The sequence below is a fragment of the Bos indicus genome, chromosome 18 (assembly GCF_029378745.1).
Source record: "Bos indicus isolate NIAB-ARS_2022 breed Sahiwal x Tharparkar chromosome 18, NIAB-ARS_B.indTharparkar_mat_pri_1.0, whole genome shotgun sequence".
Lineage (NCBI taxonomy): Eukaryota > Metazoa > Chordata > Mammalia > Artiodactyla > Bovidae > Bos > Bos indicus.
The window spans coordinates 53,234,337-53,252,741 of NC_091777.1; the positions used below are offsets into that span (position 1 = coordinate 53,234,337).

Below are 18,405 nucleotides of genomic sequence, written 5' to 3' on the forward strand. Positions count from 1 at the left end.
CTCAGGCAGCCTGGCAGGGCAGGAGGGCGGACCTACCGCCCTGAGAGTCGAGTCTGCCTACCTCGGTCCATCGTCCTGGGACCCTGGCTGCCTGACCTTGCTTCTGGGCTTAAGAGCTCATCTCCAGGGGGACCCCGAGGGTGAATCCTGGCTCAGAACGGTGCCAGGCTGTGGCAGCCATAACTGTTGGGGTGCCATCAGCACCCTCAGGGCTGCCTGTGCCAAGGACCCAGGCAGAGTCTTGGTGTGTGGTGTGCCTGCCTTCCTGACAGACTGGGTACTGGCTCACCCACTTTGTCGGTGAGGGGACTGAGGCCCCTGGGTGTCCCTGCACTCCCAGGAGTTGGCACCCCACATTCCCAGGTTTCCTCTTATTTGTTTATTTGCATGGGTGTTCTCATCAGTACTTCTAGGAGAGGAGCCCTGGGGCTTAGAAGCTCTGCCACGGTGCCCTGCAGAGCGAGGCAGGGCATCCAGGAGGTCCCAGGAGGTGTGTACAGAGCTCCACCTGTGTACACAGGTGCGTGTGCACACGCTGCAGGTTCCACCCCTCAGGCAGCTGCTCCACTCCCTCTCCTGCTGTGCGTCAGCCCCCGCACCCACTTCCCTAGGAGAAAGCCCCAAATCCTCATCCCACAGCCTTTGGCAAGACCCGTCAGTGTACCCCACAATTGCTTGGGGTTCTCACTGCTTCCACTGAGACCACCTGGGCCAGGCTCCTCATTACCCTGGGGTCCCCACTCAGCCTCCTCCCTGGTCTCCTGCCCTTCCCCTCACCCATTCACTCCTCATCCAGCAGCCAGAACTTTTCTTGTTTCTTTTTTTGTTACCCTGCGTGGCATGTGGGATCAAACCCATGGTCCCCGCAGTGGGAGCATGGAGTCAACCACTGGACCACCAGGAAAGTCCTGAGCAGCCAGAGCTTTGTGAAGCACACACCTGACCCTGCTCACTTGTTCAGAACCTACCATGACTCCCCAATACCCTTGGGAGAAGAGCCCAGGCTGCTAACGGTGCTGAACACTTGTGGGGAGGGGGCTTCCTAACCTTTACAGCCTCATCTTCCTTGCTGTAACTAGCTGTGACCTCTTATCCTCTGGCACTGTTCCCTTACCTGAGACATGCCTCTAGGCACACAACCCTTCATCTTACCCTATGCATGCTCCAGGTTGTAGCTCCACAGCTCCTCCAGGAAGCCCTTTCTGACCACCTCCTCTGGGACAGACACCCCCCCCCCCCCCACCGCCCCCGCCACCAGCTTCCTGGTCGCACATCCCAGCTCTGCCCGCTAAAGGTCATCACTACCTGGACTGAGCCCTGTGAGTCTCAGAGCTGCCTTGGCCATTGCTGTGTCCATGGCACAGAGGAGTCACTGAATGTTTGCTGAGTGCATGTTTGCACAATTCGGACTCTCACAGGCACACATCCAGAAGTATAGACCTAGATGGGACCTGTTTTAAAGACACCAGTGGAGAGACTAACATACAGTCGGTCAAGAAATGTTCCCTGAGCCCTTCCCCTGGACACTGCTCTGAGCAGTGGGGGAGTTCTGTGCACACAGTAGGGGTCAGAACAAGCCCAGGCCTGCCCTCGTGGGGCTCAGAGCCCCAAGCTGAGGGTTTCTGATGTGTCCTTTCAGTCATTCACCCAACAAAAGCTTTGTGAACCCTGACATTTCATGGGGCAGAAGGGAAGCAGGTGGACTAACTGGCCCTATGCATAGGAGCCACTATTCAACATTTTTTACCACGAGGCAAGTTCTAGTCTAGCTGTACGTGGTTCTCTTCATTAAATTTCGGTACCCAATGGCCCCGTCACCTTGCGGACCACGGCTCTTGCCTCATCTCCACTGCTTCCCCAGCAGTCCCTCACGACCTTGCTGTTCTCTGAACATGCCGTGCGTGTTCCCACCTCCGAGCCTTTGCACTTGCCATTCCTTGTGCCTTGAACACTCTTAACCTAGACATGCACATGGATCCTTCACCATTTCAGGTATCTGCTCAGATGTCACCTCAGACCCTCCCTGAACTTCCAAACCCAAATGCTACCCTCATACTCAATCCTTGTATCCTGCTTTAATCTTCTGTAATACTATCGTCACCATGCTTATCTCTTTTCCAGCTGTCTCTTCCCCCGGCTTGGATTTCACTGCCATGATGGCAGGGGCTTTTTACTATTGTGTTGGTTGCTGTGTCCCCAGCTTTTGGAAGAGTGCCTGGTATTATTACCCTGTGTGCAATAACTCTTGTTAGTCATAGTTCACAAGAGCAGATGAGAAAACTGAAAAACCAGAGAAATTAATTTGTCCAAAGTCTGACAAAGTAATGTGACATAAAGTGCTAGAACAGTGCCTAGCACATGGAAGAGCTCTATACAAGTGTCAACTATTATTAGTATTTAATCCTCACAACCATCATATTAGACCCATTTTACAGAAGGGGAAACTGAGGCTCAGAGAGATGAAGTCAGTTTCCTAAGATCTAGTAAGTGCGAGACCTAGGATTGTAACTTGGGCAGCCTGATTCTGAACCTTCAAATCATAGCCTTCTAGCAATGCCCTTGTCATATGCAGACTACAGCCTGCAGGCCCAAAACAGCATTTTGAATTTTTCTGTAACTTTGACGTGTTTTAAGTAGTTGGAGAAAAATCTCAATATGTTGTTTGACATGAAAGTTAAAATTCAATTTGCAGTGGCTTATAATATTTTATTGGAGCACAGTCATGCTCATTGTTTCTGTATGGTCTTTGGCGCCTTTTGTGCTATGGCAGAGAAGGAAATGGCAACCCACTCCAGTGTTCTTGCCTGGAGAACCCCAGGGACGGGGGAACCTGGTGGGCTGCCATCTCTGGGGTCACACAGAGTCGGACACGACTGAAGCAACTTAGCAGCAACTTAGCAGCAGCAGTGCTATGGCAGAGTGGAGTTTTGAGACGTCTGATCCTCAAAGCCTAAAGCAGAACAAATTTGCTATCCAGCCATTGCAGAAAATGTCTGCTCCCTATTTGGCTTTAGAGCAGTACTCCAACTTAAGCCGACTTCATATCACCAGAAGGCTTAAGGCCACACCTTGAGAACTACAGTGGACTCTCCTGCCTCCCATGAGCAGTTCCAGGGCTGGCTTGGGTGCCCTGGTACCCAGTGCAGGCTCTGGCACACAGCAGGTGCTCAGTAAGTGTATGTCAACTGAATCAGTGAGTCCATGTGGGCCATGAAGAGAAGAGGTGGAACACTCAAAATTTTCACAAGCAGACACAGTATGTCAAACCTGGGCTCTGTGACCTGAGGGTGCTTGGTGTCCAAGCTGTGACCTAATGAATAGGCTTGACATGATCTAACCAACTGGCTGCCCCTCTTTGAGCCTCAATCTCCTCTTCTCTCTATTAGTTCCAATTATCTCACCTTTCTCTGATGCTGGTGCAAGGTGTGAGGCATTGGTGAGGCCCCCAGGTAAGCCCAGGGATCAGGCACTCAACTCATGTACCCTGGGGTCTATGCTGTTATCTTTCCCAGACAGTTATTGAGCCTTTGAGCTGAAAGTGTTGTGGGCTGTTAGAAAACCTAAGGGACCTATGGGGAGGAATGAAACATCCATCCATTCATTCAGTAAACATTATTGGGCACCTACTGTTTTTCAGGTGCTGTTCTAGGTGCTGGGGATACAGCAAGGAACAAAACAGACAAATCCTAGAGTTGACACCGTAGCTTTAAATGTTTCAGTATCTTCAACGACTGACTCAGTTGAAGGAACTGAGGTGTAGAGAGACCATGGAAGTTTCGAAAAGTTTATCATCAGGGCAGCTATGGAGCCCTGGTAACCTCCTGATCCCGAAGCTTCCTTCCAGCCAGAGAAACAGGTCAAGGCCGGTTGGCAGACTTGGGGAGGCTGGTCACAGTTTCCTAATTTGCTACATGGGTAGGTTAGGTAGTGGCTCCAAGCGGACTCAGTGGTCTTGGCCTGGGTAATGGGCATCGTCGCTGGTCGGGCCCCTCGGGTGAGCCCAGCCTCCTCTTCCCGGCCGGCCCCACCCCCGAAGCCACGTGACGCGTGGGGGTTTTCCCGTTCCCCTGGCGTGACGTAACGACGGGGTGAGGGCCAATGAACGCGCAGGCCGGCGGCGCCGGGGAATTCCGCCGCCCCGCCCCCGCCCGCCGCCCGCCCGGCCCGGCCCGGCGCCCCCCGCAGCCCCGGGCGCCGCGCGTCCAGCCCGGCCTGAGGCCCCAGCCCCTGCGCCGCTCTCCCGACCCGCGATCGTCCGCCAGACCGTGCCACCTGGCCGCTCTGCCCGCCCGCGTGTGTGTGTTTTGGTCTGGGCTGGCCTCCGGGCCGTCAGTCCCCACTGGTTGGGCCATGCCGAGTCGCCGCGTCGCCAGATCGTCCGCTGCGCCGGAGCTCGGGCCCTTGGGTAAGCGGGGCCAGGGATCAGGAGAGGAGTCTGGGGTGGGACTGGAGACGCGGGAGTTCTGGGGGTCCCGGAGTAGTCTGGGAGTTCCTACAGGAGTCCAGGGGTTCTGCGGGGAGAGTGTGAGGGTTTGGGGACACTATATCAAAGGGAAGGAAGGAGGCAGAGGATGGTGACCGGGTCCGGTCCAAGGTAAGAGAGAGGCGTCCCACTATAGAGTGAGAAGGGGGCGGGGCCTGACCCTGAGGCAAAGAAGGGGGCGGGACCCGACGACAGAGGGGAGGGGCGGGGCCTGACTCCGAGAAGGAGGAGCGGAAGCCGTTCCTGAGGGATTGGGCGTGGCCAGACGCAGAGAGGGAGAAAAAGGAGGGGCCTGGCTCCCAGTAGGGGGCGGGGTCTTAGATTAGTGCGATGAGGGGGGCGGGGCCTAACGCAAAGAAGGAAGCAAGCTCTCGCCTACTCAGAGTAAGAGGCGGGGCTTACGGTGATAGGGGGCGGGGACAGACTCGGATAGGGAGAAGGGGCGGGGCCTGACTCTGGCAGAGAGCTAAGGGGGAGGGCCTGTTCTGAAAAAAAGAGGGCGGGGTCTGACTCAGAGAAGAAAGAGGAGGTGGGGCTTGCCTCAGGAGAGAAGTGGCAGGGTCTGAGAGGGAGAAGACTGGCTTGACAACTGGAAAAGTGAAGGGTAGGGTCTGACCCTGAAATAAGGGAGGGGGTTGGGGCTTTTCTAACTGAGGTTCATAAGGGCTCCTTCAGGCCCTTCTCAGCCTTTTTAACGGAGAGAAGGAGCAGGGTCTGAGTGTGACGAAGGGTAGGGTGACTGAGAGAAAGTAGAGAACCTGTCCACGAGTTAAGGAAGTAAGTAAGGCCAGACCAGGCAAGCCAAGAGTGAGGGGCCTGACCCAAAGAGGCGGTGCCAGAAGAGGAACGGGGTGGAGCTTGGAAGATTCCCTGGTTTTCCCGCCGCATCTTCATCACCTCCTGAACATGCTTCCTTCCCTGCAGGGTCCGCTGATCTCTCCTCGCTCTCTCTCGCCGTTTCCAGGACCACGGGTGAGCAGCCCTCCACAGTTGCTGCCCGTCTGCACTCTCAGGACGGGGCAGAGGGAATCCTATGGAGGTGGCATTGTGCACGCCTCTGTCTGGGGGGTTTTGCAGAGGTCCACCTCAGCTTTCCTCAGCCTGTGTCCCTCCCTGCCCGTTGAGATGGGGGTCCCCAGATGCCCCTACCTCCCAGGTGATAAGGAGCTGGTCAAGTATAACTAACCACTTACTCGCTTTCGAAGAGTCCTCTTTAGAGATTAACTATCATAGTGCAGAAGGTAATAATTATATACTGGTGCCACCACCCCTTCACTGTGTGAATGTCTGTCTGCAAGTCATTTCCCCTCTCTGGGCCTCAGTTTTTCTCATCTGTAAAATGGGCATAATATGAATGCCTCCCTTTTAGAGGGACCAAGATGAGTCAATGAGCTGATAACAGCTAAACAGTACCAGTATTAAAACAATGACAATATTAAAGCAATATCTGGCACACATTTAAGGATCACCCAGAGAGTTGAAGCGACTTGGCAGCAGCAGCAGCAGAGAGCTGTTAAAAACAAATCTTTGGGCTCCACCTCCAGAATTTCTGATTCAGTGGGTCCAGGATGAGCTCTGGAAATGTGCATTTCTAGCAAGTTCTCAAGAGATACTCAGAACCACTAGTCTATACTGCCCCTCCATTTGGTGCCATCCAAAATTCATGGGACTTCCCTGGTGGTACAGTGGTTGAGACTCCACACTTCCACTGCAGGGGGCATGGGTTCGATCCTTGGTTGAGCAACTAAGATCCCACGTGTCATTCAGCAAAAAAAAAAAAAAAGCACCCAATCAATATACAGCGCTGACCAAGGAAATACAGAACCATGGCCAAAGGATGACATCCTTTCTCATAAGTGTGCTGGAATTTGCAGGTCAGGAATTGAATCCGTGGCCCCTGAGGGCTGGGTCTGAACCTCTCTCTGGAGGTAGAATCTTGGGATGGACCCCAGAAGTGCTGGCATGGCTGTGGAGGAGGGCCTGTGGATTCTCTAACAGATCTCTGAGTGGGAGACTCTGAAAGGTGGGAGCTGCACTGGAAACAGGTCCTCCCAAGCACTGCTTCTGGGAAGGAACAAGGCTGAGATTTTTCTGACCCAAGACCTAGATCTTTGGTTTCAATTAAGAGTAATTTTTGCCATAATCCATTCAATAAATATTGAGTGCCTATTCCTTACCTGGCCCTGTGCTAGGCAGTGCTGAGGACTCAGCAGTAACTGAGACAACCCTGGCTGTGCCCTCATAGTGCTCCGTGGAGGCAGCTAGGTACACAATGAATTAACTGTAGGATTGTAAAATGTGATAAAGGCTATAAACAAATCTTGGGATCAGTGACACCTAAATAGCAAGGTGGGGATGGGAGAACTGAGATGGAGGGAAATTTTCCCTCATTTTGATGGACCAGACACATACTGAGCCCTGGGTATAGTGGGGAGGGGCAGACGTGTTTCCTCCTCTCTGGTGCTCACAGTCTACAGCTGATACGAATCACTGTAATATAAGGTCATGCCAAATCCTAACGAGTGTCATGAAAATGATAAAACCAAGGCACCTAACTATGGGTGACTGGAGTGGGGGTTCTGGGGGTTACTTTGGATAAAGGAGTCAGGGAAGACCTATCTAGGAGGAGACATTTGAATGGGGACCTGAAAGTGGAGGAGGCATACAAAGAACTGAAGGAAGGGCATTCTGGCAGAGACTAGCCTGTGCAAAGGCCCCTGAGGCAAGTGGTGAGAAAGACAGCTGCTCAAGTGTGCTTCAGTGCCACCTGAATGGTGGCAAGTTTGTGTAGGAGGTTGGTGGGGGTAGGTTGGTATTTGAGCAGACGCTGAATAAGGAGAAATCCCTAACATTTCCTGACTGAAAGAGGATTTTAGATAATAATAATTAAAAAAAAAACAACTAATAACTAAGCTTTATGAAGGGCCTGAAGTGTTCAGACTCTATACTAAGCAATTTCCCAGTGTGCTTCTAAATCCTCATGCTAATGCCTGAGATACATCAGAGCTCGTTTTATAGAGAAGGAGGCTCAAGAGAAGTTAGGCGACTTGCCCAAGGCAACACAGCCAGCAAGTGACAGCTGGGATTCAAACTGACATTTGTGTGACTCCACACCTGATATTCTGATATGATGTCTTCCAACCTCCCCATTTTATAGACAGACAAACTGAGGCCTAGAGAGCAGAAGCAATTTCCCCAAATTCATAAAATAATGTCTCTGACGCCTTACCCAACACTAGCCAGCATTTCTGTATCACCTACTATCATGGCAGTTCTCAGTGCTTCCTGCGTATCAGCTCATTTAATTTTCACAACAGCCCCACAAGAGGGGCATTATTATTATGTCCCATTTTATAGATGAAGAAACCAAGGCACAAGAAGAGGTTAAGGGACTTCCCCTGGAGAAGGAAAAGGCTACCCACTCCAGTATTCTGGCCTAGAGAATTCCATGGACAGTCCATGGGGTCACAAAGAGTTGGACACGACTGAGTGACTTTCACTTCGCTGGTGGTCAGTGGCTAAGACTCTGCACTCCCAATGCAGGGGGTCGGGGTTCCACCCCTGGTCAGGGAACTAGATCCTACATGCCACAACTAAGAGTTCACATGCCTCAACTAAAACATCCCAAATTCTAAACAACAACAACAAAAAGTTAAGTAATGGGCTCAAGGCCACATTAGCACATAGCAAGGAATACAGCCAGGATTTGAACAGAAGCACTCCAGAGCTTCAGTCAAATTTGCCCGGGCCTCAGTTTCCCCTCGCAGCCTGGGATCTCCTTGAGGGCTCAGACACAGGCTAAGTCATCTTTGGAGCCCCAGGTTATCCAGCACGGACGCCTGAGAAGGTGTTTCCAAGTTGAAGTGACTTGACGTTGGCCCTGCCACTGAGTGACAGTATGTCCCCTCCTCTCTCCCAGACTCAGTGTCCCGATCTACCAAGTAGGGGTGTCTTCCTCACCTTGCTGACTTCACAGATCACATGAGATAAGAAGTGTAGGAAGACTGCTTGCTTTCCAAGGAGCAAAGGTCTGGCTGCCAGGAGCCACTCCCAGAGAGTGGAGGAGGAGGACAGATCTGGCAGCTGAGCAGCTCGGCAATAATCCAGCCGCCAGTCGCCAGCGCAGGCCACCGTGGATGGGGCACCTGGACCCCGCCCACCCTCCCTGGCTGTGTGACCCTCCAGGCTTGCTTGCTCCCTCAGGACTCCTGTTGTTCTACGTCTGTGGAATGGTGGGAGGTTGGTTTCGATCCGCCATGGTCCCTTCCAGGGCTGAGCTTTCCTGAGGAGGTGATAAGGGGCTTCCTCAGCATTGCTGTTACTCCCTCCTTAGGAAGTAGGGGTGAATCCTGGATCCCGGGTGGGCACCACTGGGGGACCAGCATGGGATGCAGAGCAGGTGGTTGCTTGAGGGTGGAGGATCAGCCTCCCTGGAGCTTCAGACACCAGCAAGTGATATCTTGGGGTCTCGGGTGGGCTTTAGGGAGGGGTACACCCTCACATTTTGTTCAGAATCTTTTTTTTTTTTTTGCTGAGCTGTAGAACTTGTGAGATCTTAATTCCCCAACCAGGGATCGAACCTGGACCCTTGACAGTGAAAGCACAGAGTTCTAATGACCAAACCTCTAGGGATTTCCCTTGTTTAGAATCTTAGGTGTCCCTTTTTTTTTTCCCCTGGTGATAAAACCCTTGGCTTTTCATCAGATTTTCAACAATGTTTCATAATCCCTGGTCTAAATGTTTTGAGGGGAGGCATTTGAGGGTAGCCTAACCCTAGGAAGCCAGGAGTGAGAGATGGGGGTTGGGGCTTAATATCCCAGGATTTCTCAGGATGGAGGAAGAGGGAAGGGTTCCAGGAGGGGAGGGGGTTGGGGGGGTCTGTCTTAAAACATGAAAGTCTTGACCACTTTCTGGACCTCACCTTTCTTACCTTTCTCTTTCTCTTCCTTCCACAGATGAACTGGGTAAGTATCACAGGGTGGTCTGGGTGGGGAGGCTTAAGAGTCCCAAGTGCTCACAGAGGGGGATCTTGGCTTTCCTTGTTGGCAGAGAGGTCACAGTGTGACTTCTGGGACTGCTGGGGGATTTTAACAGTCATGTGCTCCCAGGGTACTTAGCAGCACTTGTGAAAATTCAGCATATGCCAGCTGCCTTTAATATTAGTTACTATTACTACAACTTTTGTTCATTCCTTGAGTGCATTATATGGAGCACGTGCTGTGGATTCGGCCCCAAACCGAAGCCTTTGCCCTCTTGGAGCTTATACTCTAGTGGCAGAGACCAAAGGAAAAGGAATAAAGAACAAAATGATGTTAGATCAGGCTAAGGCTTCTGAAGGAAATAAACAGGAAGGGGCCTGGGGAAAATATGTTAGATCAGGCCTTTCTGAAGAGGTGAACTGAGATTGGAAGGACGAGAAGGAGCCAGCATGGTTCAAATAGGGGGACCGGGCAGATGGAGGAACCAGTACAACACCCCGAAGAGGGCCGGGCTTGGTAGGTGCAACACAAAAGAGACCAGAATGTGGTGAGAGGGGGCCGTGGGAGGCAAGAGGCCCAGGACAGCCAGGATTCTGTGGCTAAGGCCAGGGGTGTGGGTTTTGTCTTGTTGTCCTGAGATGAATGGAGTCTGGGGGGAGTTTTATATGGGGAAGCTGTTGACTGACTCGTAGGGAGATGGGAGCCACTAGAGGTTTCTGTGCACACGAGGACAGGGTCTGATATCAGATCCCTCTGGCTGTGTGTGGTGGATACACTGGAAGAGGGGAGGTGGGGACCAGGAGCCGTGATCAGATGGAAAAGGATGGAGGGCGGCCCAGGGAGGAGGCAGTGGGGGTGGGAGAAGTGGTGGGATTATACATGTATATTCAAGGGAGAGGCAGGAGAGAGAGTTCCAGGTGGTGCTAAGTGGTAAAGAATCCTGCCAATGCAGGAGATGCAAGAGATGCGGGTTCGATCCCTGGGTCAGGAAGATCCCCTGGAGGAGAAAATGGCAACCCACGCCAATATTCTTGCCTAGGAAATCCCATGGACAGAGGAGCCTGGTGGGCTACGGTCGCAAAGAGTCAGACGTGACTGATGACTTAGCATACACACACACGCGCGCAGGAAAAGTTCACGGATTGGACCTAGTGGATATGGGATCCTGAGCCACTGACAAACATGGCATCCTTCCAGCTTGATCGCTGGATGGTGATGCTCCTTTCTGAGATGAAGCTTAGGCAGAGTGGCTGTTATTGTTGTTATTAAATGGGGCAAGATGGAGGCAGGGGTGCCTGTGACTTGGTCTTACCTTGATCCAGATGAGAGGTGATGGAGGCATGGGTGCAGGAGCCGTTTCGGAGGCGAGTGGACATGAGGGTGCAGGAAAAGGAGAAACCAGGCCGACCCCCAGGGCCTTAAGAACTGGGCATGCTGGGGGTCTATTTGCAAGAAGGAAGGCAGGGGCTTTTTTGTGTATTCAGAGCTGAAGCCCCTACTCTGTGTGTGTGAAACCCACAAGAAATCTGTCTTGAAGAAACGAATGGACGGGAAATGGAGAGGGTGGCAAAAGTCAGGGGATTAAACAAGCCTTTTCTTTTAACAATCAGCGTCACCCCCAGTTTTGGCTTCTCCCGCAGAGATCATCGACGAGTACATCAAGGAGAATGGCTTCGGCTTGGAGGGGGCGCAGCCCGGCCCCGAGGGGCTGCCACGCCTGGTATCTCGTGGGGCGGCCTCCCTGAGCACCGTCACCCTGGGCCCCGCGGCGCCTCCGCCCCCTGCCACGCCGCCGCCCTGGGGCTGCACCCTGGGCCGGCTGGTGCCCCCGGCCGCAGGCGCCGGGCCGCGGCCACACCTGGTCATCACCGAGCAGCCCAAGCAGCGCGGCATGCGCTTCCGCTATGAGTGCGAGGGCCGCTCGGCCGGCAGCATCCTCGGAGAGAGCAGCACGGAAGCCAGCAAGACGCTGCCCGCCATCGAGGTAGGCAGAGGGGGATGGGCACCGGGAGTGGGGGGAGGCGGGGGGGTGGGGTGGGGACTGCGATTCTCTTGCCCCCAGGAGTCACATGCGCGAATTTCTTTATTTGTGCATTTTTATGATGATGATGATTGTTTTTTAAATTTCATCTATTTATTTATTTTTGGCTGCCCTGTGTCTTCCTTGCTGTGGGCTTTCCCTAGTTGCCGAGCGTGGGGGCTACTCTCTAGCTGGGGTGCGGGCTTCTCATTGCGGTGGCCTCTCTTGTTGTGGAGCAGGGGTTCTAGGCCCTCAGACTCAGTTGCTCCACAGCATGTGGGATCTTTCCGGACCAGAGATTGAACTCCTGTCCCCTGCACTGGCAGGCAGATTCTTATCCACTGCGCCAAGGAAGAAGCCCCTATGGTGGTTATTGTTGTTGTTGCTACTGCTGGGGTGGATGATACCACTGTTGTGTGTGTGTGTGTGTGTGTTAGTCATGCTCAGTCATGTCCAACTCTGCAATGCCATGGACTGTAGCCCGCCAGGCTCCTCTGTCCATGGAATTCTCCAGGCAAGAATACTGGAGTGGGTTGCCATTTCCTTCTCCAGATACCACTGTTACTTGGCATTCAATTTAAAGAGTTTTCAAAGAAAGACCTTCTTCCTGGCAATATGACAGCATTGATCAAAATCATTGCTGTAAAGGCAGTGTAGCCTCTTGGTTCACGGTAAGAATCAGAGTGCTTGAGTTCGAATCCTGCTTGCACCATCTGCCAGCTGTGCTGCCTCGGGCAGGTTGCTCAGTCCCTCTGTGCCTTCTCTACAAAACGTGGTAACAGGGACTTCTCTGGTGGTCCAGGGGTTAGGGCTTTGTGCTTTCCTACCTGAGGGCCCAAGGCTCAATCCCTCGTTGGGGAACTAGGATTCTGCAAACTGTGTGGCATGGCAAAAAAAAAAAGTAAAGTAAAATCCCCAAACTTCTGGAAGCAGGATGGCCCATCAAAGGCAATTTGACAGCCGTTGCCAAGTTGCCCTCCTCGGGGATTGCACCCATGACTGTCTCTCCCAGTGATGTCTGAGAGGCCTGGTGCCTCATGCCTCTCCAATACGGAGCCTTCTTGTATTTCTGGATCTTTGCCCAAGTGTCTGTGGACCCTGAATTGTGTCCTCACCATCCCACTAGGGCTGAATCCAGGCCCAGCTGCTCCCTGACCTCCAGCTTCCTCCCTGGTGACCAGTTCTCAGTCCCCTCCAGATTTCCCTCCCCGTTTCACTAAGGCAGCCAGAGAGGTGCTGGTAAATTACACATCTGCTCCTCTCCCCTGCTTAGAATCCTCCTTTGTCTCCAGAGTGCCCTCAGGAGGAGGCCCAAGATCCTTTAAGACCTTTGCTTATTTCTTTTTTTTTAAAAAGATTTATTTATTTATTTAACTGTGCTGGGTCTTAGTTGCAGCATGTGGGATCTTCCATCTTAGTTGTGGTATGTCGGATCTAGTTCCTTGACCAGGGATGGAACCCAGGCCTCCTGCATTGGGAGCGTGGAATCTTAGTCACTGGACCACCAGGGAAGTCCCTCTAAGACCTTTCCTGGTCCAGCTTCTGCTGCCCACTCGCACCCAGGCCCCTCACTCCCCACCATCCGGCCATCAGGCCTTCGCTACTGCTGTTCCTCCTGCCTGAAGTGCTTTCCACATGCAGCCTTAAGTTCAGTTCAGTCCAGTCGCTCAGTCATGTCCGACTCTTTGCGACCCCAGGGACTGCAACATGCCAGGCCTCCCTGTCCATCACTAACTCATGGAGTTTACTCAAACTCATGTCCATTGAGTTGGTGATGCCATCCAACCATCTCATCTTCTGTCATCCCCTTCTCCTCCAACCTTCAATCTTTCCAAGCATCAGGGTCTTTTCCAATGAGTCAGTTCTTCACGTTAGGTGGCCAAAGTATTGGAGTTTCAGCTTCAGCATCAGTCGTTCCAATGAATATTCAGGATTGATTTCCTTTAGGGTGGACTGGTTGGATCTCCTTGCTGTCCAAGGGACTCTCAAGAGTCTTCTCCAACACCACAGTTCAAAAGCATTCTTTAGAGTCCAATTCTCACATCCATACATGACTACTAGAAAACCCATAGCTTTGACTAGACGGACCTTTGTTGGGAAAGTAACGTCTCCGCTTTTTAATATGCTGTCTAGGTTGGTCATAACTTTCCTTCCAAGGAGCAGGTGTCTTTTAATTTCATGGCTACAGTCCCCATCTGCAGTGATTTAGGAGTCCAAAAAAAGAGTCTCTCACTGTTTCCACTGTTTCCCCATCTATTTGCCATGAAGTGATGGGACCAGGTACCATGATCTTAGTTTTCTGAATGTTGAGTTTTAAGGCAACTTTTCCACTCTCATCTTTCACTTTGATCAAGAGACTCTTTAGTTCTTCACTTTCTGCCATAAGGGTGGTGTCATCTGCATATCTGAGGTTATTGATATTTCTCCCAGCAATCTTAATTCCAGCTTGTGTTTCATCTAGTCCAGCAGTTCTCATGCTGTACTCTGCATATAAATTAAGTAAGCAGGGTGACAATATACAGCCTTGACATACTCCTTTCCTGATTTGGAACCAGTCTGTTGTTCCATGTCCAGTTCTAACTGTTGCTTCTTGACCTGCATACAGATTTCTCAGGAGGCAGGTCAGGTGGTCTGGTATTCCCATCTCTTTCAGAATTTCCCACGGTTTGTTGTGACTCACACAGTCAAAGGCTTTGGCATAGTCAGTCACCCCCATTTACCTGTGCGGCCTCAGCCCACCTCAGGGATGCCTGTTCTGATCCCTGTGCTGGTGCCAGCTTCCTCCTGTGAGATGTTTCCGTCTCTTCTCCCTCAATGCCTCTCTCTTTATTTAATTGGAGGATAATTGCTTTATAATGTTATGTTGGTTTTTGCTGTACAACAGTGTGAATCAGTCATAATTATATATATATATATATATCCCCTCCCTCTTGAGCCTCCCTCTCACCCCACCCTTGCCTCTCTCTTTATATAGACATTTATAGAGGGCAATTTGAAAGTGAGTTGGAGGTATGGTACTTCACTCAAAATGTTTCTGCCTGTATCTCTCAAAAGCCATGACTTGTTCTTTGCAAGGTAGGACCTGTATAATGACAACACTCTTATCACATACTAGAAATGTAATATTCGTGCAACAATATCTTCTAAGGTTAAGTCCATAGTCTACTGATCCCACTGACCCCAGATATCCTTTATAGTTTTTCCCTTTGGTCCACTTGTTTAATATCCAGTCTAGTCCAGTCCTGCCTTTAGTCGTCAGGTCTAAATGTTTGTGTACCCTCTCAATTCATACATTCAAACCCTGACTCCAAAAGTTGGAGTAGGAAATGGCAACCCACTCCAGTATTGTTGCCTGGGAAAATGCCATGGACAGAGGAGCCTGGCGGGCTGCAGTCCGTGGGGTCCCAAAGAGTCGCACATGACTGAGCACACGAAACTCTCAGGTGATGGTGGTAGGAGGCGAGGCCTTTGAGATCAGTGCCCTTACAGATGAGGTCCCAGAGAACGCCCTCAGCCTTCCCCCATCTGAGGACACGGTGACAGAGCCTGCGCCCAAAAGAGGCCCTCACCAGAACCCAGCCAAGGTGCTGGCACCTTGATCTTGGACTTCCAGCCTCCAGAATCCTCAAGAAACAAAGACAGGCATCTTCGGTGTGACTGGGTTTGTTTCTCAGGCTGCCTTTGCATTTCGGGACGGGGATGTTTATGGAGGACAGAAAAGGTGTCATTTTTTGTTGTTGTTTATTTGGCTACGTGACAGCTTAGTTGTGGCCCGAGGAATCTTCGATCTTCACTGCGGTGTGCAGGCTCTTTAGTTGCCTCATGAGGGATTTTTTAAGTTATGGCACGTGGATTTTTAGTTGCAGCACGTGGGATCTAGTTCCCTGACCAGGGGTCGAACCTGGGCCCCCTGCATTGGGAAGTGCGGAATCTTAGCCACTGGACCACCAGGGAAGGTGTTTTGTAGTATGTCCCACATTCTGGATGTATTGGCTGTTTCCAGGTTAAATCAGGTTATTAATTTTGGCGGGAATACCCCAGTGGTGAGGCCGTGGTCCTCTTAGAGTCTGACATCCTGGCACGTGGGGTGGCAGTTTGTCCTAATATCTGACGCTGAATCAGATCTCATGGCTAAGGTGGTTTATTACTCAGCTCTGGTTACCCTCAAAATCCCACAGACTGGGTGCCTTGAACCACAGGAATTTATTTTCTCATGATTCTGGAGGCTGGAAGGCCAAAACTGAGCTATTAGTAGGGTTGGTTTCCTCTGAGGCCTCTCTCCTAGGCTTGTAGATGGCCGCCTTCTCTCTTTCCTCACTTGATCTCTCCTTTTTGTCCACACTGGTGTCTCTTTGTGTATCCAAATTACCTCTTCTTGTTCAGTCACTCAGTTGTGTCTGACTGTTTGCGACCCCATGGACTGCAGCATGCCAGGCTTCCTTGTCCTTTACCATCTTCTGGAGTTTGCTCAAACTCATGTCCATTGAGTCAGTGATGTCATCCAACCATCTCATCTTCTGTCGTCCCCTTCTCCTCCTGCCTTCAATCTTTCCCAGCATCAGGGTCTTTTCCAATGAGTCAGTTCTTTGCATCAGGTGGCCAAAGTATTGGAGTTTCAGCTTCAGCATCAGTCCTTCCAATGAATATTCAGGGTTGATTACCTCTTCTTAGAGAATGGCAACCCACTCCAGTATTCTTGCCTAGAGAATTCCATGAACAGAGGAGCCCTGCAGAGGCGGGCTACAGTCCACAGGGTTGCAAAGAGTCAGAGACAACTGAGCAACTTTCACTTCAGAACAGAAGGCCAAGAGGCAGGTTGGATTAGTCCTCACCCTAAGTGAAAGTGAAAGTGTCAGTCACTCAGTTGTGTCTTTGCGACTCTGTGGACTGTAGCCCGTCGGGCTCCTCTGTCTGTGGGATTTTCCAGGCAAGAATACTGGAGTGGGCTAGCCATTCCCTCCTCCAGGGGATCTTCCCAACCCAGGGATCCAACTTAGGTCTCCTGAATTGCAGGCAGATTCTTTATCGTCTGAGAAATCAGGGTAGTCCCCCCCCTAAGGGCTGATTAATTTACTCACCTCTCTAAAGGCTTGCCTGGAAAATCCCGTGGGCAGAGGAGCCTGGTAGGCTGCAGTCCATGGGGTCTCTAAGAGTCGGACACGACTTCACTTTCACTTTCACTTTTCCCTTTCATGCATTGGAGAAGGAAATGGCAACCCACTCCAGTGTTCTTGCCTGGAGAATCCCAGAGACAGGGGAGCCTGGTGGGCTACCGTCTATGGGGTTGCACAGAGTCGGACACAACTGAAGTGACTTAGCAGTAGCAAAGGCTATAAGGCTTCGCAGGTGGTGCTAGTGGTAAAGAATCCACCTGCCAGTGCAGGAGATGCAAGAGACTTGGGTTCAATCCCTGGGTCAGGAAGATCCCCTGGAGGAGAAAGTGGCAACCCACTCCAATAGTCTTGCTGGGGGGAAATCCCATGAATGGAGGAGCCTGGCGCGCTACAGTCCATGGGGTCACAAAACAGTCAGACACGACTAAGCACAGCACTTACAGGGTCTGTGTCCCTGGGGCTAGGGCTTCAACATACGAATTTTGGAAGTGTGCAGTTTAGCCCATAACTGGTAGTGACTCACTTCCTTGATGGTCCAGTGGTTAAGACTGCATGCTTCCACTGCAGGGGCACCAGTTCAATCGCTGGTCAAAGAACTAAGAGCCCACAAGCTGCATAGCGAGGGAAGAAAAAGCTACCAAAGTGATGAATAATTCTCAGTCTAAATGAAATTCGGTCCTCTCTCAATTAACATAGCCATTGCAGTTTTTGACACTTCAGTGTATTTGGAAGTTATGGGAAAAAATGTGTGCATGTGCGCTCAGTCGCTCAGTCGTGTCCAACTCTTTGCGACCCCATGGACTGCCGCCCACCAGTCTCCTCTGTCCATGGAATTTTCCGGCAAGAATACTGGAGCGGGTTGCATTTCCTATTCCAGGAGTTTACCTGACCCAGGGATCTCCTGCATTGTGGCACCTGGGAAAAAAATGCTATGTATGTAAAACGGAAGGAGGTTCTGGCTTCTGACTTTTTCAAACAGGCTTGTCATCAATGTGAATGCTGGCAGGATATTCAGAAGTCTTATAGGATTTGTGTGGGTCTGTCCTGGTATCACAGGCTGGGTAGCATCTCTGGCCCTGTGTACTGCCTGCTGTGTCTCAATCACCAAAATTGTCACCAGTATCAAAACACCCCCCCAGAGGGCAGTACTCGTCCACTGAGACACACCTGTTCATTGTAGTTTATAGGCACCAGCTTTACCTGTTCACTTTCCCTGGTGGCTCAGCTGGTAAAGAATCCGCCTGCAATGCAGGAGAGCTGCGTTCGATCCCTGGGTTGGGAAGATCCCCTGGAGAAGGGAAAGGCTACCCACTCCAGTATTCTGGCCTGGAGAATTCCATGGACTGTATAGTCCATGGGGTCCCAAAGAGCTGGACACAACTGAGCAACTTTCAACTTTCAGTTTTCACTTTACATGTTCAGATCACACTTTTTAGAGGTTCTGTGATACCAGCAGAGCCCTGCGAGTGACCCAGGAAAACCAAGTGGGTCTGGGCCCCGCCTCACAGGGCTGGTACCTGTCTGCTGCTCCATGTAGCTGCTGAGTAGAATTCCAGCCCCAGTTGTCATAACTTCCTTTTTAAAAAGGAGAACCTGGAAATCTGGAATAACATGATGTCTCACACCTTTTAAATGTAGGCTCCAAATTTTCCCCAACTTCTTTTTTTTTTGGCTGTGCTACACAGTGGTCGGGACCTAAGTTCACTGACCAGGGATCAAACCTGTGCCCTCTGCAGTGAAAGCGCAGTCTTAACCACTGAATATCAGGGAAGTCCCTTCCCCAACTTTAAAAAAAAATTTTTATTTTAT

The 18,405-nt window shown here is 51.3% G+C and overlaps 1 protein-coding gene across 3 annotated transcripts in view; it reads left to right on the forward strand.

Annotated features, from left to right (window-relative positions):
- Positions 1-4,209: 4,209 nt before the first annotated feature.
- RELB (RELB proto-oncogene, NF-kB subunit) overlaps positions 4,210-18,405 on the forward strand; it is a 28,372-nt gene continuing 14,176 nt past the window's right edge. The window contains exons 1-3 of one of the 3 annotated variants that reach the window (XM_070771235.1): positions 4,210-4,405; positions 5,408-5,455; positions 11,103-11,446. In XM_070771235.1, the coding sequence (XP_070627336.1) occupies positions 4,351-4,405; positions 5,408-5,455; positions 11,103-11,446 (447 nt within the window). In that variant the 5' untranslated portion in view covers positions 4,210-4,350. Of the gene's footprint in view, positions 4,406-5,407; positions 5,456-9,443; positions 9,979-11,102; positions 11,447-18,405 lie in introns of those variants that run through there. The other 2 variants (XM_070771237.1, XM_070771236.1) reach the window with 2 other exon arrangements.